This window comes from Tachypleus tridentatus, chromosome 6 (genome assembly GCF_004210375.1).
Source record: "Tachypleus tridentatus isolate NWPU-2018 chromosome 6, ASM421037v1, whole genome shotgun sequence".
NCBI lineage: Eukaryota > Metazoa > Arthropoda > Merostomata > Xiphosura > Limulidae > Tachypleus > Tachypleus tridentatus.
Window position 1 is genome coordinate 150,180,968 of NC_134830.1, and position 22,541 is coordinate 150,203,508.

A 22,541-nucleotide genomic window follows, 5' to 3' on the forward strand; every position below is an offset into this window, starting at 1 on the left:
TATGGATGGGTGGGGACTTACTGGCCACCCTGTATACCTTTAAGCCTAGTGCATTGTGATAACCATTACCATATCTTAAGGCTTAGTGCAGCATTGTTCAGTTTGTTCTGTCTTTCGCCTAGTACTGCTTGATACACAATTTGTACTTTTTTTCACAGGATGTATCAAAATGGGTTTAAAATCCTTTATAAAACAAAATTGGTATAATTAATGGTAACAGAGAAACAGAAATTAATGATTGGGTTACAAAATTGTTAAGTTTTATATATAATTTTATTTCTGGAAGATGATGATTAAAAAAATTACAAAACTCAGCATTTTGCTAACATATTCTTATTCTCTTAAAATTCTTTAAACTTTAGATTATTTAGTTGAAACAAATATCAAGAATAATATAAAAGACAGTCTGAAAGTTTGAAACTTAGGAGAACCTTTTAGAGCAAGAGCTCTTATGTACCAGATCAGCAACTTTACGTGAGTAGGGTGAGGTGTCTAATTACATTATGATAACCTAAGAAACTCAACAGCAAATCTTTTGATACGAGAATTTTTTTATATAATAAAATGTGTGTTTTGGAGAAGGTAAAACCTATATCATTGTCTAATAGAAACATTTTATTAATTTAGGTTTTGACTACCTACCTATCAGATGATGACATTACACCTATATTGATGAATATAGTGAAGAAACAACCAAATAACAATCATAGAAAATGGTAAATTGAATTATAATTATGATTTTAAACATGCTTGAGCATTGTAAAATGTATTTTACTAACTGGTCATCTGATTAACAAGTTCTAGTCTACTGAGAGTTTTCATTGTTTCCACTGGTGGAAATGTTTAATTAGACAAATACAAGATGTTGAAAACAAAACAAACTCTTTTTATTAAATTTAAATGATGTAGTTGGATGTTTGATCAATTAAAAATCAAACATGAAAAACTTAATTTTATCAAGAAGATTTTACATACTCTGAATTGCAATGTTATATTTCAGAACTAGAAGATTGCAAAACATTTCTTCCTTGCATTGTTAATTTAATTTATATATTTTACCCTAAAGATTTTACATATTATGAACTAGTGTTACTTTTTAAAACTAGAAAATTTGAAAACTTTTCTTCCTTGCATTGTTCATTTATGTTTTGGATTTCTTTTATTTTTTGCTGAATATTTTAAAGTTGTTTAAACTACCAAATCTTTGTGAATTGTGTGTGTTCCTGGAATGTAACAATCAATACATTCTTTCCCAAACATCACAAATTACTGATAAATCTGTCTGAAGTAACATTTTGCCATTTTTTTTATAATTGTCTTGGAAGCCTTAGTAAATTACATGTTACAAGCAATTAGTTGTTTTGTTTTAAGTAATGAAATAAGGCATTAGAATAAAAGTGTCTTTCTTCAATAGATGGGGAACTTTCAAATTGAATCAATTTTTTATGTAGGTGTCAAGTGAGGGCAAAAGCACTTGAACTTCTGTTTACTAAAAGTACCAGGCCGGGTGCTGGTCACACTAAACTTTTCATTGATGTACTGCCGTTGATAGTAGCAGTGAATAACCATGAAATAAATTTAGCAAAAAGTGTTTTGCAATCTTCTCTTGCATCATCACATTCTCTCCTACATGGCATCTGGGAAGGTTAGTCATGTCTGTATTACTATTTTATGAGCTTGTAAGTTGTTGAATATTTAATGAAGTGGTCATTTGTACGTCCTTCCACCCCCACCCTGTTTGTCCACCCATTCCAGTCTTGTGAACATGTATGTGTTTTTTTCTTATAACAAAGCCACATTGGGCTATCTGCTGAGTACACTGAGGGGAATGGAACCCCTGGTTATGGTGTTGTAAATCCATAGACTTACCACTGTACTAGTGGGGAGGGATCTTGTGGACATGATAGCTTGAGGTTGGATGGATGGATTTTGACTAAAATTTTATAATAGATACTAAATACAAAATTCTAGACCGGATTATCTTTTGGAAGTCACAGATCAAAGGTCAAGTTAAATCAACTTGTAATTGTTTTAAATTATTTCTATTTTATTTTTTATACCTTACACCAATTTTTATAAGAATAATTATAATTCTTTACTTATTTTTGTTTAATGGTAAAAATCAATATTTAGGTTACTGATTAATGTTTTTTGTTTTATATTTACTATTTTATGAAAGAAAACTGAATAATTTTAGTAACTTGGTATATCTAATATGTTCTCACTTATGTCTTCCTAAACTTAATCATTTTGACTATGCATGATTCGTGTCTGTACACATTACCATCATAAATAGATTGTTTGTGGTTTTCTATATGTGAAGAAATTGTTTCTACATTTGAAGAGAGCAAAGCGGGAGACACTTTTGTGGACTTCAGTCGGACAGTTTTGCAACTTCTTGGTCAGAACGTAGAACAAATGGAGACTTCAGATAAAGAAACAATGGTACGTTGTTCTTTACACATGTTGCTTTGAAAGTTCATGTTAAGTGTTGACTTGAATCACAACATTTCATCTTTTAACACTTGTTACGTATAAAGCAAGAAGATCTTTTTTCACCTTTGACTTGAAAAAATTCACATTACCTGTTTAATATTACCTTATGTATTAGCTATACCATATTACCTGCGTGTACTGTAAAATAACATTATCAAATCAGTAAATAATTATTCTGTTCATCTGGTATCTACAGGTTGAGTCTCTGCTAGGAGCCATTGATGGAGAAGACACCACCATGAAGTATCTCGTGTGTCAGCTACTCAGTTGTGCTTTTGTGTCACCATTTTCTTTAAATAAGAAAGTGGAGGCTTCATACAAGATTGTGGTTTCATTTAGTAATTGGCTGAAAGAAGAAAAGGTATTATAAATGATAGTAATTAAAAACGTGATAATTAAAATGACCAGATGGTCAGTCCAGCCCTTTCCTTAGTGTAGATACGAATGTTGACCAGTACCAAAGTTTAAATATTTAATCACAATTTGAAAAAACAACAACAAATTATTTGTAAGTTGAAAAGTTTCACCATTAATAAAACATCCACAGATTACACTAGTGGTCATTGAGAAGTAATAAGGCCTTGATAATATTAAAGTTGGGTCATTGGAAGTCTTAATTTCAGATTAACAAATTTTTGTTTCATGAATATTTCTTTAGTATAAAACAGTGCACTGCTTTGAATGAATATTTAGCTGGTTTTACATCAACATTGTATTTACTGTTAACTTTTCATAATGGTTGTGTAGAATATTTTCATTCTGCTTCATAGAAAATGCAACGTTACTGTTCTTGAGATTACTGCAGTCATGTTTGTTGGTCTATATAGATACTGAGCATTTTGTTTAACTAACAGCTTATGACAGTCATGATTGATTTATCGTAATTTATAAGTCATGATTGTTAGACTGTTTGTTTTATCGTAAGTTACAACAGTCGTGATTGTCGGACTGTTTGTTTTATCGTAAGTTACAACAGTCGTGATTGTCGGACTGTTTGTTTTATCGTAAGTTACAACAGTCGTGATTGTCGGACTGTTTGTTTTATCGTAAGTTACAACAGTCGTGATTGTCGGACTGTTTGTTTTATCGTAAGTTACAACAGTCGTGATTGTCGGACTGTTTGTTTTATCGTAAGTTACAACAGTCGTGATTGTCGGACTGTTTGTTTTATCGTAAGTTACAACAGTCGTGATTGTCGGACTGTTTGTTTTATCGTAATTTGTAACAGTCGTGATTGTCGGACTGTTTGCTTTATCGTAATTTGTAACAGCCCCAGTTGTTGGACTGTTTGTTTTTATTGTAATTTGTAACAGCCCTGGTTGTTGGACTGTTTGTTTTATCATAATTTATAACAGTCATGATCGTTACAATTGTCATATTATGTGGGTAACACAGTTCTATTTTGTATCGGTTTAGTATGTGTAATTCTGATCTATATAGAGAATATAAGAGGTTTGCAATTAATGTATATTATAGGTTGATATTTAGTAGTTTTTTTGTATAACATATTTTCTAGATATTTACAGAAGACAAAATGGAAACAGATGAGCAAAAGGAACTTGAACTAAACCTAAGAGCTCTGAGGAAGCAGAAGCTCCCATTATCAGCCATTTTGAAATGTCTTGGTTCTATTATCCAAGGCGTGGAGTGTGGAGAACATTTGAAGGGTAAGTTGTACAAACAATATGTTGATGATAATATTCAGTTCCTTATGTTTAGGAGTCCACTAGTATATTGCTATTTTAATACCATTGTAATTTGAAAACACCAAGTGAGAAACAAATGTATTTCTCATTTATTTGTGTTTTGTGATCCATTATAAGTATTGCAGTTTGAAATATTGTAAAAACTGGGGGAGGAAACATTGTGTTTAATTGAAGGGTGTGGTTGGCTGGGGAACATGCATTTTTCAGTCATCTCTGACTTTGAGTGATTTTATTGGTGGTTCAGACTTTAAAAAAAGGTTGTATTTAATGTTGAGGAAGTTTTTTTTAACCAATGCTTCTGTGTGAAAGCATCATTCTTTTACATAAATGTAGAGATATTTTTTGAATGTCCTCATCACAGCTTATATTGCATTAAGAAAACAATTTCTTTGAAGTTCAGTTTATTATTTTATTTATTTTTAGTCTGAGTAAATTGTTTGGTAAATATACATGGTCTTCTATGTTCCAAATGGAACGTAAGGCATCAACAAACCTTTGTTCTATGTTCCAAATGGAACGTAAGGCATCAACAAACCTTTGTTCTATGTTCCAAATGGAACGTAAGGCATCAACAAACCTTTGTTCTATGTTCCAAATGGAACATAAGGCATCAACTAACCTTTGTTCTCTGTTCCAAATGGAGCATAAGGCATCAACTAACCTTTGTTCTCTGTTCCAAATGGAACATAAGGCATCAACAAACCTTTGTTCTCTGTTCCAAATGGAACATAAGGCATCAACTAACCTTTGCCAACTCATCCTGTCTTTAACCAATTCTGTTACATGTTTCTCAGTATTTTTAATGCCACCTGTGTTTTTGTATGACAGGTGAACTCTTGACATATTTAGTTACATTTATCATCAAAGGTCCAGAAAGTTGCTTCTCTGAAAATGTTTGTTTGGTCTTCCTGTAAAATACAACTTATCCATCTCCATGTTTTGACCATAACATCCTCTTGATTGCATTGTCTCTGTAGTTACTTGTATTTCATTATTTACTTTCAGCTTTCTGATCTTTATTATAACACATGTATCAATATGTGAAAGCTTGCAGCTTGTCCAGAGCCTTTATTATCTTTCAACTACCACTTATTTACTAATACTGATTTTTTTTTAGTGTTCAGTCAGTGTTTAAGTTTTTATAGCAGTCTTTTTGTCTTTGTAGCTATATGGCTAACTTAAAAGTGTGCACATTTCGAAATTTTTTGTATATTATGACAGATGTAAAAACAACGACACAGTTACATAATTTCTTTTCCTCTGTACATGCTGTGTTACTACTTTATTTTTGGAATTTAAGTTTACATTTTACACTTGGGAGTTGATTTACAGCACAATTTATTCAGTGGGTTCAAAGTTCTTTATTTTGCCATTATTTGTTTTACAGAACGTTCATGGTTTGTACCGGGTTCCTCTGTTACCGAGAGCCTCTTACTTCAACTGTTTTACCTGGTAACTGAATTGGCTGCATCATGTAAGGGAGCCATGAAGCAGAGGTCTCAGAAGCTTCTGATGGACTTTTTCAAGGTGAGACAGAATTATTGACTCACTGTACTCCTCAAGTTAAATCCTTATAACATCAGCATATTCAAATAATCTCCATGGACTTTCCTTACACAGTTAAGTGAATAGTGTTAAGGATGGTTCATTTCTGTGATGTAGGAAATTATTGTTATCTTGAAATTTAAGGTTTTGTCTGATGTAATTTGGAGTGCCAGCACAGTAAATAGGTTAGTCCTTCATGTATGGTTTTATCATTTAATGTTTCCCAGAGTAACAGGTCTTTTTATGCTGTTGTTATGATGTCAGATCTTCATTTGTTTGTTATATTTTAACATAGCATGATTAGAATGTATGGTGAATAATACAGCAAATTTCTCTCCAAATAATTTATTTCTGTGCATTTAATTATTGTTAATTACTATTGTTATTATTCTATTAAAAATGTGACCTTGATATGCTTTTTCAAATTTTAATTTAACTCCAAGCATGTTATTGGTAACTAGAATTTATTAATTAGGAACATTTGAAGGCTGAACAAACTGCTTTTATAATACACTATGTTATGTAATACAGGTCAAGTTAACATAGTTGTTTTATAAATGGATAATTGTGAAATATTTTACATAAAGCTTTAATAAATAAAATTTCCCAGTATCAACTTGGTGAACCAGAAGTACTCGGGAAGTTCATGTCATCGTTGTGGTGCTTTGATCTACTGTTACTTCATGAAGATGTACTTTTGAAATCTGTTGTTCAAGTACGCTCCCTTTACATCTCTGCAACATTGTATACTGCCAGTAAGAAGCATGTTGAACATATCCTGAAAAACTCATCAACAGGTGGGTTGGTCCTTTGAACAATGCACAGTAATGGGGTTTACTTTTTAAATCAAACCAAACTTGTATGACATAAAATAGTTGTTTGAAACAGTTTCATGTGTAGAAAGATGTTAAAGAAATTTGCCCCATTAGTGTCCTGTTGAAATTAATCATTTTAATTTGATTTGTTTTTTCTCAATATTATACCATTTCACAAAACATGTAACATTGTGAAATGTGGCACTTGACCAAAAGTGTTTAATTTATTAAAGTAAGTATAGTTGTGTCAGTGTTTCATGTAGCTACTCTAGTTGTGTCAGTGTTTCCTGTAGCTACTATAGTTGTGTCAGTGTTTCCTGTAGCTACTCTAGTTGTGTCAGTGTTTCGTGTAGCTACTCTAGTTGTGTCAGTGTTTCCTGTAGCTACTCTAGTTGTGTCAGTGTTTCATGTAGCTACTCTAGTTGTGTCAGTGTTTCGTGTAACTACTCTAGTTGTGTCAGTGTTTCCTGTAGCTACTCTAGTTGTGTCAGTGTTTCGTGTAGCTACTCTAGTTGTGTCAGTGTTTCATGTAGCTACTCTACTTGTGTCAGTGTTTCATGTAGCTACTCTACTTGTGTCAGTGTTTCATGTAGCTACTCTAGTTGTGTCAGTGTTTCGTGTAGCTACTCTACTTGTGTCAGTGTTTCATGTAGCTACTCTAGTTGTGTCAGTGTTTCCTGTAGCTACTATAGTTGTGTCAGTGTTTCCTGTAGCTACTCTAGTTGTGTCAGTGTTTCGTGTAGCCACTCTAGTTGTGTCAGTGTTTGCGTGTAGCTACTATAGTTGTGTCAGTGTTTGTGTAGCTACTCTAGTTGTGTCAGTGTTTCCGTGTAGCTACTATAGTTGTGTCAGTGTTTGCGTGTAGCTACTATAGTTGTGTCAGTGTTTGGTGTAGCTACTCTAGTTGTGTCAGTGTTTGGGTGTAGCTACTCTAGTTGTGTCAGTGTTTGGTGTAGCTACTCTAGTTGTGTCAGTGTTTCCGTGTAGCTACTCTAGTTGTGTCAGTGTTTCATGTAGCCTACTCTGGTTGTGTCAGTGTTTCATGTAGCTACTCTAGTTGTGTCAGTGTTTCCTGTAGCCTACTCTAGTTGTGTCAGTGTTTCGTGTAGCTACTCTAGTTGTGTCAGTGTTTCGTGTAGCTACTCTAGTTGTGTCAATGTTTCCTGTAGCTACTCTAGTTGTGTCAGTGTTTCATGTAGCTATTATAGTTGTGTCAGTGTTTCCTGTAGCTACTCTAGTTGTGTCAATGTTTCCTGTAGCTACTATAGTTGTGTCAGTGTTTCGTGTAGCTACTCTAGTTGTGTCAGTGTTTCATGTAGCTACTCTAGTTGTGTCAGTGTTTCCTGTAGCTACTCTAGTTGTGTCAGTGTTTCCTGTAGCTACTCTAGTTGTGTCAGTGTTTCATGTAGCTACTCTAGTTGTGTCAGTGTTTCCTGTAGCTACTCTAGTTGTGTCAGTGTTTCCTGTAGCTACTCTAGTTGTGTCAGTGTTTCGTGTAGTTACTCTAGTTGTGTCAGTGTTTCATGTAGCTACTCTAGTTGTGTCAGTGTTTCATGTAGCTACTCTAGTTGTGTCAGTGTTTCGTGTAGCTACTCTAGTTGTGTCAGTGTTTCGTGTAGTTACTCTAGTTGTGTCAGTGTTTCGTGTAGCTACTCTAGTTGTGTCAGTGTTTCATGTAGCTACTCTAGTTGTGTCAGTGTTTCTGTGTAGCTACTCTAGTTGTGTCAGTGTTTCTGCTGTAGCTACTCTAGTTGTGTCAGTGTTTCGTGTAGCTACTCTAGTTGTGTCAGTGTTTGGGTGTAGTTACCTAGTTGTGTCAGTGTTTCGTGTAGCTACTCTAGTTGTGTCAGGTTTTGGTGTAGCCACTCTAGTTGTGTCAGTGTTTCGTGTAGCTACCTAGGTTGTGTCAGTGTTTCATGTAGCTACTCTAGTTGTGTCAGTGTTTCGTGTAGCTACTCTAGTTGTGTCAGTGTTTCGTGTAGCTACTCTAGTTGTGTCAGTGTTTCGTGTAGCTACTCTAGTTGTGTCAATGTTTCCTGTAGCTACTCTAGTTGTGTCAGTGTTTGGTGTAGCTACTCTAGTTGTGTCAGTGTTTCATGTAGCTACTCTAGTTGTGTCAGTGTTTCATGTAGCTACTATAGTTGTGTCAGTGTTTCCTGTAGCTACTCTAGTTGTGTCAATGTTTCGTGTAGCTACTCTAGTTGTGTCAGTGTTTCATGTAGCTACTATAGTTGTGTCAGTGTTTCCTGTAGCTACTCTAGTTGTGTCAGTGTTTCCTGTAGCTACTCTAGTTGTGTCAATGTTTCGTGTAGCTACTCTAGTTGTGTCAGTGTTTCATGTAGCTACTATAGTTGTGTCAGTGTTTCATGTAGCTACTATAGTTGTGTCAGTGTTTCATGTAGCTACTATAGTTGTGTCAGTGTTTCATGTAGCTACTATAGTTGTGTCAGTGTTTCATGTAGCTACTATAGTTGTGTCAGTGTTTCATGTAGCTACTATAGTTGTGTCAGTGTTTCCTGTAGCTACTCTAGTTGTGTCAATGTTTCGTGTAGCTACTCTAGTTGTGTCAGTGTTTCCTGTAGCTACTCTAGTTGTGTCAGTGTTTCATGTAGCTACTCTAGTTGTGTCAGTGTTTCACGTGTAGCTACTCTAGTTGTGTCAGTGTTTCGTGTAGCTACTCTAGTTGTGTCAGTGTTTCGTGTAGCTACTCTAGTTGTGTCAGTGTTTCGTGTAGCTACTCTAGTTGTGTCAGTGTTTCGTGTAGCTACTCTAGTTGTGTCAGTGTTTCCTGTAGCTACTCTAGTTGTGTCAGTGTTTCGTGTAGCTACTATAGTTGTGTCAGTGTTTCATGTAGCTACTATAGTTGTGTCAATGTTTCGTGTAGCTACTCTAGTTGTGTCAGTGTTTCCTGTAGCTACTCTACTTGTGTCAGTGTTTGGTGTAGCTACTCTAGTTGTGTCAGTGTTTCGTGTAGCTACTCTAGTTGTGTCAGTGTTTCGTGTAGCTACTCTAGTTGTGTCAGTGTTTCCTGTAGCTACTCTAGTTGTGTCAGTGTTTCATGTAGCTACTCTAGTTGTGTCAGTGTTTCCTGTAGCTACTCTACTTGTGTCAGTGTTTGGTGTAGCTACTCTAGTTGTGTCAGTGTTTCGTGTAGCTACTCTAGTTGTGTCAGTGTTTCCTGTAGCTACTCTAGTTGTGTCAGTGTTTCATGTAGCTACTCTAGTTGTGTCAGTGTTTCATGTAGCTACTATAGTTGTGTCAGTGTTTCATGTAGCTACTCTAGTTGTGTCAGTGTTTCCTGTAGCTACTCTAGTTGTGTCAGTGTTTCATGTAGCTACTCTAGTTGTGTCAGTGTTTCCTGTAGCTACTCTAGTTGTGTCAGTGTTTCCTGTAGCTACTCTAGTTGTGTCAGTGTTTCATGTAGCTACTCTAGTTGTGTCAGTGTTTCCTGTAGCTACTCTAGTTGTGTCAGTGTTTCCTGTAGCTACTCTAGTTGTGTCAGTGTTTCCTGTAGCTACTCTAGTTGTGTCAGTGTTTCCTGTAGCTACTCTAGTTGTGTCAATGTTTCGTGTAGCTACTCTAGTTGTGTCAGTGTTTCATGTAGCTACTATAGTTGTGTCAGTGTTTCCTGTAGCTACTCTAGTTGTGTCAGTGTTTCCTGTAGCTACTCTAGTTGTGTCAGTGTTTGGGTGTAGCCACTCTAGTAGTGTCAGTGTTTTCCTGTAGCTACTCTAGTTGTGTCAATGTTTTAGTGTAGCTACTCTAGTTGTGTCAGTGTTTCCTGTAGCTACTCTAGTTGTGTCAGTGTTTCCTGTAGCTACTCTACTTGTGTCAGTGTTTCATGTAGCTACTCTAGTTGTGTCAGTGTTTCGTGTAGCTACTCTAGTAGTGTCAGTGTTTCGTGTAGCTACTCTAGTTGTGTCAGTGTTTCCTGTAGCTACTCTAGTTGTGTCAGTGTTTCGTGTAACTACTCTACTTGTGTCAGTGTTTGGTGTAGCTACTCTAGTTGTGTCAGTGTTTCGTGTAGCTACTCTAGCTGTGTTAGTGTTTCATGTAGCTACTCTAGTTGTGTCAGTGTTTCATGTAGCTACTCTAGTTGTGTCAGTGTTTCCTGTAGCTACTCTACTTGTGTCAGTGTTTCGTGTAGCTACTCTAGTTGTGTCAGTGTTTCCTGTAGCTACTCTACTTGTGTAAGTGTTTCATGTAGCTACTCTAGTTGTGTCAGTGTTTCATGTAGCTACTCTAGTTGTGTCAGTGTTTCCTGTAGCTACTCTAGTTGTGTCAGTGTTTCATGTAGCTACTCTATTAGTGTCAGTGTTTCATGTAGCTACTCTATTAGTGTCAGTGTTTCATGTAGCTACTCTATTAGTGTCAGTGTTTCATGTAGCTACTCTATTAGTGTCAGTGTTTCATGTAGCTACTCTAGTTGTGTTAGTGTTTCATGTAGCTACTCTAGTTGTGTCAGTGTTTCCTGTAGCTACTCTAGTTGTGTCAGTGTTTCATGTAGCTACTCTAGTTGTGTCAGTGTTTCCTGTAGCTACTCTAGTTGTGTCAGTGTTTCGTGTAGCTACTCTAGTTGTGTCAGTGTTTCATGTAGCTACTCTAGTTGTGTCAGTGTTTCTTGTAGCTACTCTAGTTGTGTCAGTGTTTCGTGTAGCTACTCTAGTTGTGTCAGTGTTTCGTGTAACTACTCTAGTTGTATCAGTGTTTCGTGTAGCTACTCTAGTTGTGTCATTGTTTCATGTAGCTACTCTAGTTGTGTCAGTGTTTCGTGTAGCTACTCTAGTTGTGTCAGTGTTTCGTGTAGCTACTCTAGTTGTGTCAGTGTTTCCTGTAGCTACTCTAGTTGTGTCAGTGTTTCGTGTAACTACTCTAGTTGTATCAGTGTTTCGTGTAGCTACTCTAGTTGTGTCAGTGTTTCGTGTAGCTACTCTAGTTGTGTCAGTGTTTCCTGTAGCTACTCTAGTTGTGTCAGTGTTTCATGTAGCTACTCTAGTTGTGTCAGTGTTTAGGTGTAGCTACTCTAGTTGTGTCAGTGTTTCTGTGTAGCTACTCTAGTTGTGTCAGTGTTTCCTGTAGCTACTCTAGTTGTGTCAGTGTTTCCTGTAGCTACTCTAGTTGTGTCAGTGTTTCATGTAGCTTCTCTAGTTGTGTCAGTGTTTCATGTAGCTACTCTAGTTGTGTCAGTGTTTCCTGTAGCTACTCTAGTTGTGTCAGTGTTTCCTGTAGCTACTCTAGTTGTGTCAGTGTTTCCTGTAGCTACTCTAGTTGTGTCAGTGTTTCCTGTAGCTACTCTAGTTGTGTCAGTGTTTCATGTAGCTTCTCTAGTTGTGTTAGTGTTTCATGTAGCTACTCTAGTTGTGTCAGTGTTTCCTGTAGCTACTCTAGTTGTGTCAGTGTTTCCTGTAGCTACTCTAGTTGTGTCAGTGTTTCATGTAACTACTCTAGTTGTGTCAGTGTTTCATGTAGCTACTCTAGTTGTGTCAGTGTTTCATGTAGCTACTCTAGTTGTGTCAGTGTTTCCTGTAGCTACTCTAGTTGTGTCAGTGTTTCCTGTAGCTACTCTAGTTGTGTCAGTGTTTCGTGTAGCTACTCTAGTTTGTGTCAGTGTTTCGTGTAGCTACTCTAGTTGTGTCAGTGTTTCATGTAGCTACTCTAGTTGTGTCAGTGTTTCCTGTAGCTACTCTAGTTGTGTCAGTGTTTCATGTAGCTACTCTAGTTGTGTCAGTGTTTCGTGTAGCTACTCTAGTTGTGTCAGTGTTTCGTGTAGCTACTCTACTTGTGTCAGTGTTTCATGTAGCTACTCTAGTTGTGTCAGTGTTTCGTGTAGCTACTCTAGTTGTGTCAGTGTTTCCTGTAGCTACTCTAGTTGTGTCAGTGTTTCCTGTAGCTACTCTACTTGTGTCAGTGTTTCATGTAGCTACTCTAGTTGTGTCAGTGTTTCATGTAGCTACTCTACTTGTGTCAGTGTTTCATGTAGCTACTCTAGTTGTGTCAGTGTTTCGTGTAGCTATCTATTTCTTGCACTAAATCTGAAGTATTTCAGTTAAAAATAATTTATCATGTAAACATGGATAATCATATCAACCGTCTGTAGAACTCTAAATTTGTTATGTGAGAGGACTTGTACCCCTACTTCCACATGCTTGTGGAAGTTGATCTTGGTTTGGTTTGTAGATAACACAGAAAAGTAGATTTTAAAATATTCAGTTAGTAAAATAACTGGTGATATTTAATTAGATGCTGCGTAGTCTCACGTGCAGCCCCGTCTGTATACCTTTTGCCACTTGTGATCTATACAGACCTTAATAAGTTGATGTGTGTGTACTCTGGTCATAGGAAGTTAGTTTAAATGTTACTGTTTTTTTGTAGTGCATGGATTTATTTCATAGACAGTAGTTCATTGATTAATAATCAGTGTGTTACTTTTAAACTTACTCTTGGATAGAGAGATAAAGCCCAGTTATTGGGTGAGGTCAATCACTGTTGATGATAAAGCTCTTAGTTGATGCTGTGAATTCCAGACAGTCTATAATTGTTTCAGCAAGAATTGAGGAAGGGACGATGCATCTGTTGTGTGTGTACATAAATTAAGCCGCTCAGAGTAACACTGAGGTGTTCGTTCATAAGTAGAATGACATTTTATAATGTATAACAGGCAAAAAGAAATTGGAAGACAATTTTGTATATGAAAAGTAAAATAAAATTTTTTTCTGAGCAAGACTTGTATATGTGACCTAATTTTTACTTTACATATACTGATGTGTATGTATATATACAATAGGTGTAATTAAAACTATCGTTACAGTGTTTCCCTGTCTTCTGGTGGCATTGACTTCACAGTTAGAACCTGTACGTCTAGCAGCTGCTTTGTGTCTACAGAAGTTAGGAGAGTATTGTGGTGATGCCGACAACACTCCCTATGGGAGGCTCACACAACACTTGGTAAACCATACTGAAGAGATTATTGTTGATTCACGGTTGGTAATTGTTGACACTACGGTATCTTTCTAATTAAAATAATTTATTACTGAATGGTTTTTGTGTTTTGATGACCTAGATTTTGTTTATGAAACTGTTGGATCTGAAATCTACTCATTTCAAGGCATGCTGGGATTTAAATATAATTTCAGTTAGCTGTATATGGTAACGTACAAAAGATCTTTGGATTAGCTAATTGGATGTGCACAGGGCCTGTCTAATGTTGGAGAAGTAATATTGACTGTTCTTGAAACTTTATGTATTTTTTACAAAATATTGCAAGCTTTTTATAAAATATACAAATCTGTAAAGATCTGTCTGTAAATATATTATGAGTGTTTGACTGAGATGCTGACAAACTAGCAGTGACTAATTATAAGAACAGTTAACACTGATATTCTGAGTAATTCAAGTTCTTGAAGGAAAAATGTACAAGAAAAATAAGTTTCATGTTATAAACTAGAGTCGGATATTACAGATTGAATTAGTGTGACCAACTGTTTATGGTAGAATATACATAGAACTCCCAAATGGTCGTGGGTTTTGTCCACTGAACTGACTGTCTGTTGATAAAGGAATGTTGACTGTAATTCTGATTGACCTTTATTTATCTGTGTGAAATATAGCAAGCTTTCAGTCATATGTACAACTCTGTTAAATACACGACATCTGTATTTGTACTGAGGATGACTATAGATTGATAACATGAGTCTGTTAAATACACAACATCTGTATTTGTACTAAGGATGTGACTATAGATTGATAACATCAGTCTGTTAAATGCACAACATCATTATTTGTACTAAGGATGTGACTATAGATCGATAACATCAGTCTGTTAAATACACAACATCAGTATTTGTACTAAGGATGTGACTATAGATTGATAACATCAGTCTGTTAAATGCACAACATCATTATTTGTACTAATGATGTGACTATAGATTGATAACTTTAGTTTAATTCAGACTTACTAATTGTATTGTACGGTGACATTCATGTTAAGAATAAAGTACTTTTGTCTCTTGTAAAGTTTGAATATTGTATTTGTATAACCTGTATAATACAGTCTGTTTCAATATCTTTGTATATTGTATTTAATCTCATCTACCACGAATCATCAGTGTAGGGTAAAATGACTGGTCAATACCTGATATCAAATGTGTAATACCATGTTGAATGGAACTTTGCAAAAGTTATAGTATATGCACTTTTGACCCGTACAATGTACATATTGTGAACACATTTTGGATAACTCAGCATCGGACGATAACTTATTATAGACCAGTCAACATTAGATGATAATTTTAATTATAGACCAATTATATTAATATCTCAAATGTATGCAAGACCTCACTTGCATGTCTACAGTATAATTATTAGTCATTTATACACAGTTGCTTTCTAAAACAAATTCTCAAATTACTTACCTGGATATATTTCTGGAGAGACAACCTGAAGCGTGGTATTTCTAGTGTCTCTGTGACTTCATGTTTTGTTGTAGGCCTAATGCTGGGTAGCCTAGATGTTGGTAAGTAACTATCTACTAATGGCTCAGCAGTAAGACTGCATTCGTACAAATCAAATTTCGATACCCATTGTGTACAGAATACTGTTGTGTGTTTAAAAACAACCAGCCATATAATAAGTAAGTCTTAGCATGTTTGAAATTTTCTAATTTTTTGTGGGTTTAATTTTTGTTTCAAGTATAGTAATACATTTAGTATCTGGCATTTGTAACAGTTACATTTTTGATAAGCTTGGAGGCATGAATTATAACTCTAGCATGGAAGGTAATACATTTTGTTGATTTAGTGTGATATGGCAAAAAAGTGTAAAAATGTGTGATGTGACAAAAATGTTATTCCAGTTTTGGTATATGAACTGCGGTAAAATCAGTTTTGTGACCTATCCAACAAGTTAGCATTTTTGTTGCATCTGTGTCTTATGGATAAGTTTGCTCTCTTTTGTTCCTCCATTAGGAAAGATGGATGGAGGTTATGTTTTAATCCCTCTGTGCATCTGTCTTTGTCAACAATATTACTCAGAAATGGCTGAATAAATTTTGAGAAAAATTGGCATACATTTGGGCTATGATCCTATGTAAAAGTGATTAGTTTTTGGAGCATCATGGTTGCAAAAATCCAAAAAAATCCCTGTCTGTTAATATTGGGATTAATTTTCCACACTTATTGTTCTTTAACTCAGTCCAGAATGATCAGATTTTGGTGAAGGTATTATTCTTCACTGTCCTGCCAAAAATGGCCAATGTTTGTGTATAACATTAGCTGTACAAACATATTTCCACATCAGAACTAAACGTGGTCATGGCTGAGGGCTGAAAGTATGTGCCACAGTGAGCGTCCATCTTGTTTTATTCGTTACGTGATTTTGTAACGTAAACATTATTTGCTTTTCTAACAAGGTAATGAATTGAGTGATGTTTGTTTATTGATTTTATAAAGTCAAAGTGCTCAACCTTTTACTGTGTGACATTTAACATGGTGTTCAGGGTTTGATGTCAGAGTTATCAACTGTACATATCACCCTCCATCATTGCTGTTAATATACATTTCTACAGGTTATATAATCTTTATGATGGACAAAACTAAAAGCTTGCTACATGTGGTGTAGATAACATACGTTGAGAATTATAGTTAATGTTCTGTGTATAGTACAGGGTTAGTTTATCAAAGTGGTTCTTAACCTTGTCCTGTATCATTCATCTTTATAAGTTTTTCACAACAGCTCAGTCACCAAAGTTACAAAGAAAGACAAAAAAAAACATAACATTCTTTATTGTACCTTTAATTATCAAAGTACAACTAGGCTGAATACAACAAAAACAAAAACCCTTGATGAACCATTCACCGAGTTGAGAAGCATTTGTCTGAAGGACCAACTGTGTGTACATTTTGTTAAGAAGCATTTGTCTGAAGGACCAACTGCGTGTACATTTTGTTAAGAAGCATTTGTCTGAAGGACCAACTGCGTGTACATTTTGTTAAGTCTGTATTTGTCTGAAGGACCAACTGCGTGTACATTTTGTTAAGTCTGTATTTGTCTGAAGGACCAACTGCGTGTACATTTTGTTAAGTCTGTATTTGTCTGAAGGACCAACTGCATGTACATTTTGTTAAGAAGCATTTGTCTGAAGGACCAACTGTGTGTACATTTTGTTAAGTCTGTATTTGTCTGAAAGACCAACTGTGTGTACATTTTGTTAAGTCTGTATTTGTCTGAAGGACCAACTGTGTGTACATTTTGTTAAGTCTGTATTTGTCTGAAGGACCAACTGTGTGTACATTTTGTTAAGTCTGTATTTGTCTGAAGGACCAACTGTGTGTACATTTTGTTAAGTCTGTATTTGTCTGAAGGACCAACTGCGTGTACATTTTGTTAAGTCTATATTTGTCTGAAGGACCAACTGCGTGTACATTTTGTTAAGTCTGTATTTGTCTGAAGGACCAACTGTGTGTACATTTTGTTAAGTCTGTATTTGTCTGAAGGACCAACTGCATGTACATTTTGTTAAGAAGCATTTGTCTGAAAGACCAACTGTGTGTACATTTTGTTAAGTCTGTATTTGTCTGAAGGACCAACTGCGTGTACATTTTGTTAAGAAGCATTTGTCTGAAGGACCAACTGCGCGGTACATTTTGTTAAGTCTGTATTTGTCTGAAGGACCAACTGTGTACATTTTGTTAAGAAGCATTTGTCTGAAGGACCAACTGTGTGTACATTTTGTTAAGTCTGTATTTGTCTGAAAGACCAACTGTGTGTACATTTTGTTAAGTCTGTATTTGTCTGAAGGACCAACTGTGTGTACATTTTGTTAAGTCTGTATTTGTCTGAAGGACCAACTGTGTGTACATTTTGTTAAGTCTGTATTTGTCTGAAGGACCAACTGTGTGTACATTTTGTTAAGTCTGTATTTGTCTGAAGGACCAACTGCGTGTACATTTTGTTAAGTCTATATTTGTCTGAAGGACCAACTGCGTGTACATTTTGTTAAGTCTGTATTTGTCTGAAGGACCAACTGTGTGTACATTTTGTTAAGTCTGTATTTGTCTGAAGGACCAACTGCATGTACATTTTGTTAAGAAGCATTTGTCTGAAAGACCAACTGTGTGTACATTTTGTTAAGTCTGTATTTGTCTGAAGGACCAACTGTGTGTACATTTTGTTAAGTCTGTATTTGTCTGAAGGACCAACTGCGTGTACATTTTGTTAAGTCTATATTTGTCTGAAGGACCAACTGCGTGTACATTTTGTTAAGTCTGTATTTGTCTGAAGGACCAACTGCGTGTACATTTTGTTAAGTCTGTATTTGTCTGAAGGACCAACTGCGTGTACATTTTGTTAAGTCTGTATTTGTCTGAAGGACCAACTGCATGTACATTTTGTTAAGAAGCATTTGTCTGAAGGACCAACTGTGTGTACATTTTGTTAAGTCTGTATTTGTCTGAAAGACCAACTGTGTGTACATTTTGTTAAGTCTGTATTTGTCTGAAGGACCAACTGTGTGTACATTTTGTTAAGTCTGTATTTGTCTGAAGGACCAACTGCGTGTACATTTTGTTAAGAAGCATTTGTCTGAAGGACCAACTGCGTGTACATTTTGTTAAGTCTGTATTTGTCTGAAGGACCAACTGCGTGTACATTTTGTTAAGAAGCATTTGTCTGAAGGACCAACTGTGTGTACATTTTGTTAAGTCTGTATTTGTCTGAAAGACCAACTGTGTGTACATTTTGTTAAGTCTGTATTTGTCTGAAGGACCAACTGTGTGTACATTTTGTTAAGTCTGTATTTGTCTGAAGGACCAACTGTGTGTACATTTTGTTAAGTCTGTATTTGTCTGAAGGACCAACTGTGTGTACATTTTGTTAAGTCTGTATTTGTCTGAAGGACCAACTGTGTGTACATTTTGTTAAGTCTGTATTTGTCTGAAGGACCAACTGCGTGTACATTTTGTTAAGTCTATATTTGTCTGAAGGACCAACTGCGTGTACATTTTGTTAAGTCTGTATTTGTCTGAAGGACCAACTGTGTGTACATTTTGTTAAGTCTGTATTTGTCTGAAGGACCAACTGCATGTACATTTTGTTAAGAAGCATTTGTCTGAAAGACCAACTGTGTGTACATTTTGTTAAGTCTGTATTTGTCTGAAGGACCAACTGTGTGTACATTTTGTTAAGTCTGTATTTGTCTGAAGGACCAACTGCGTGTACATTTTGTTAAGTCTATATTTGTCTGAAGGACCAACTACGTGTACATTTTGTTAAGTCTGTATTTGTCTGAAGGACCAACTGCGTGTACATTTTGTTAAGTCTGTATTTGTCTGAAGGACCAACTGCGTGTACATTTTGTTAAGTCTGTATTTGTTTGAAGGACCAACTGCATGTACATTTTGTTAAGAAGCATTTGTCTGAAGGACCAACTGTGTGTACATTTTGTTAAGTCTGTATTTGTCTGAAAGACCAACTGTGTGTACATTTTGTTAAGTCTGTATTTGTCTAAAGGACCAACTGTGTGTACATTTTGTTAAGTCTGTATTTGTCTGAAGGACCAACTGTGTGTACATTTTGTTAAGTCTGTATTTGTCTGAAGGACCAACTGCATGTACATTTTGTTAAGAAGCATTTGTCTGAAGGACCAACTGTGTGTACATTTTGTTAAGTCTGTATTTGTCTGAAAGACCAACTGTGTGTACATTTTGTTAAGTCTGTATTTGTCTGAAGGACCAACTGTGTGTACATTTTGTTAAGTCTGTATTTGTCTGAAGGACCAACTGTGTGTACATTTTGTTAAGTCTGTATTTGTCTGAAGGACCAACTGTGTGTACATTTTGTTAAGTCTGTATTTGTCTGAAGGACCAACTGCGTGTACATTTTGTTAAGTCTATATTTGTCTGAAGGACCAACTGCGTGTACATTTTGTTAAGTCTATATTTGTCTGAAGGACCAACTGCGTGTACATCTTGTTAAGTCTGTATTTGTCTGAAGGACCAACTGCATGTACATTTTGTTAAGAAGCATTTGTCTGAAAGACCAACTGTGTGTACATTTTGTTAAGTCTGTATTTGTCTGAAGGACCAACTGTGTGTACATTTTGTTAAGTCTGTATTTGTCTGAAGGACCAACTGCGTGTACATTTTGTTAAGTCTGTATTTGTCTGAAGGACCAACTGCGTGTACATTTTGTTAAGTCTGTATTTGTCTGAAGGACCAACTGTGTGTACATTTTGTTAAGTCTGTATTTGTCTGAAGGACCAACTGCGTGTACATTTTGTTAAGAAGCATTTGTCTGAAGGACCAACTGCGTGTACATTTTGTTAAGTCTGTATTTGTCTGAAGGACCAACTGCGTGTACATTTTGTTAAGAAGTATTTGTCTGAAGGACCAACTGTGTGTACATTTTGTTAAGTCTGTATTTGTCTGAAGGACCAACTGTGTGTACATTTTGTTAAGTCTGTATTTGTCTGAAGGAACAACTGCGTGTACATTTTGTTAAGTCTGTATTTGTCTGAAGGACCAACTGTGTGTACATTTTGTTAAGAAGCATTTGTCTGAAGGACCAACTGCGTGTACATTTTGTTAAGTCTGTATTTGTCTGAAGGACCAACTGTGTGTACATTTTGTTAAGTCTGTATTTGTCTGAAGGACCAACTGCGTGTACATTTTGTTAAGTCTGTATTTGTCTGAAGGACCAACTGCGTGTACATTTTGTTAAGTCTGTATTTGTCTGAAGGACCAACTGCGTGTACATTTTGTTAAGAAGCATTTGTCTGAAGGACCAACTGTGTGTACATTTTGTTAAGTCTGTATTTGTCTGAAGGACCAACTGTGTGTACATTTTGTTAAGTCTGTATTTGTCTGAAGGACCAACTGTGTGTACATTTTGTTAAGTCTGTATTTGTCTGAAGGACCAACTGTGTGTACATTTTGTTAAGTCTGTATTTGTCTGAAGGACCAACTGCGTGTACATTTTGTTAAGAAGCATTTGTCTGAAGGACCAACTGTGTGTACATTTTGTTAAGTCTGTATTTGTCTGAAGGACCAACTGTGTGTACATTTTGTTAAGTCTGTATTTGTCTGAAGGACCAACTGTGTGTACATTTTGTTAAGTCTGTATTTGTCTGAAGGACCAACTGCGTGTACATTTTGTTAAGTCTGTATTTGTCTGAAGGACCAACTGTGTGTACATTTTGTTAAGTCTGTATTTGTCTGAAGGACCAACTGTGTGTACATTTTGTTAAGTCTGTATTTGTCTGAAGGACCAACTGCGTGTACATTTTGTTAAGAAGTATTTGTCTGAAGGACCAACTGTGTGTACATTTTGTTAAGTCTGTATTTGTCTGAAGGACCAACTGTGTGTACATTTTGTTAAGTCTGTATTTGTCTGAAGGACCAACTGCGTGTACATTTTGTTAAGAAGCATTTGTCTGAAGGACCAACTGTGTGTACATTTTGTTAAGTCTGTATTTGTCTGAAGGACCAACTGCATGTACATTTTGTTAAGAAGCATTTGTCTGAAGGACCAACTGTGTGTACATTTTGTTAAGTCTGTATTTGTCTGAAAGACCAACTGTGTGTACATTTTGTTAAGTCTGTATTTGTCTGAAGGACCAACTGTGTGTACATTTTGTTAAGTCTGTATTTGTCTGAAGGACCAACTGCGTGTACATTTTGTTAAGAAGCATTTGTCTGAAGGACCAACTGCGTGTACATTTTGTTAAGTCTGTATTTGTCTGAAGGACCAACTGCGTGTACATTTTGTTAAGAAGCATTTGTCTGAAGGACCAACTGTGTGTACATTTTGTTAAGTCTGTATTTGTCTGAAAGACCAACTGTGTGTACATTTTGTTAAGTCTGTATTTGTCTGAAGGACCAACTGTGTGTACATTTTGTTAAGTCTGTATTTGTCTGAAGGACCAACTGTGTGTACATTTTGTTAAGTCTGTATTTGTCTGAAGGACCAACTGTGTGTACATTTTGTTAAGTCTGTATTTGTCTGAAGGACCAACTGTGTGTACATTTTGTTAAGTCTGTATTTGTCTGAAGGACCAACTGCGTGTACATTTTGTTAAGTCTATATTTGTCTGAAGGACCAACTGCGTGTACATTTTGTTAAGTCTGTATTTGTCTGAAGGACCAACTGTGTGTACATTTTGTTAAGTCTGTATTTGTCTGAAGGACCAACTGCATGTACATTTTGTTAAGAAGCATTTGTCTGAAAGACCAACTGTGTGTACATTTTGTTAAGTCTGTATTTGTCTGAAGGACCAACTGCGTGTACATTTTGTTAAGTCTATATTTGTCTGAAGGACCAACTGCGTGTACATTTTGTTAAGTGTATTTGTCTGAAGGACCAACTGCGTGTACATTTTGTTAAGTCTGTATTTGTCTGAAGGACCAACTGCGTGTACATTTTGTTAAGTCTGTATTTGTTTGAAGGACCAACTGCATGTACATTTTGTTAAGAAGCATTTGTCTGAAGGACCAACTGTGTGTACATTTTGTTAAGTCTGTATTTGTCTGAAAGACCAACTGTGTGTACATTTTGTTAAGTCTGTATTTGTCTAAAGGACCAACTGTGTGTACATTTTGTTAAGTCTGTATTTGTCTGAAGGACCAACTGTGTGTACATTTTGTTAAGTCTGTATTTGTCTGAAGGACCAACTGCATGTACATTTTGTTAAGAAGCATTTGTCTGAAGGACCAACTGCGTGTACATTTTGTTAAGTCTGTATTTGTCTGAAGGACCAACTGTGTGTACATTTTGTTAAGTCTGTATTTGTCTGAAGGACCAACTGCGTGTACATTTTGTTAAGAAGTATTTGTCTGAAGGACCAACTGTGTGTACATTTTGTTAAGTCTGTATTTGTCTGAAGGACCAACTGTGTGTACATTTTGTTAAGTCTGTATTTGTCTGAAGGAACAACTGCGTGTACATTTTGTTAAGTCTGTATTTGTCTGAAGGACCAACTGTGTGTACA

General features: G+C 35.8%; 1 protein-coding gene across 2 annotated transcripts in view; it reads left to right on the top strand.

The window, feature by feature from the left end:
* Positions 1-22,541, top strand: part of LOC143254022 (HEAT repeat-containing protein 1-like) — a 61,584-nt gene that overhangs the window by 10,699 nt on the left and 28,344 nt on the right. Inside the window, exons 7-14 of one of the 2 annotated variants that reach the window (XM_076508737.1) lie at positions 628-716; positions 1,452-1,645; positions 2,324-2,445; positions 2,693-2,857; positions 4,013-4,163; positions 5,590-5,729; positions 6,358-6,544; positions 13,371-13,542. In XM_076508737.1, the coding sequence (XP_076364852.1) occupies positions 628-716; positions 1,452-1,645; positions 2,324-2,445; positions 2,693-2,857; positions 4,013-4,163; positions 5,590-5,729; positions 6,358-6,544; positions 13,371-13,542 (1,220 nt within the window). The remainder of the gene's footprint in view (positions 1-627; positions 717-1,451; positions 1,646-2,323; positions 2,446-2,692; positions 2,858-4,012; positions 4,164-5,589; positions 5,730-6,357; positions 6,545-13,370; positions 13,543-22,541) is intronic. The other variant, XM_076508738.1, reaches the window with a different exon arrangement.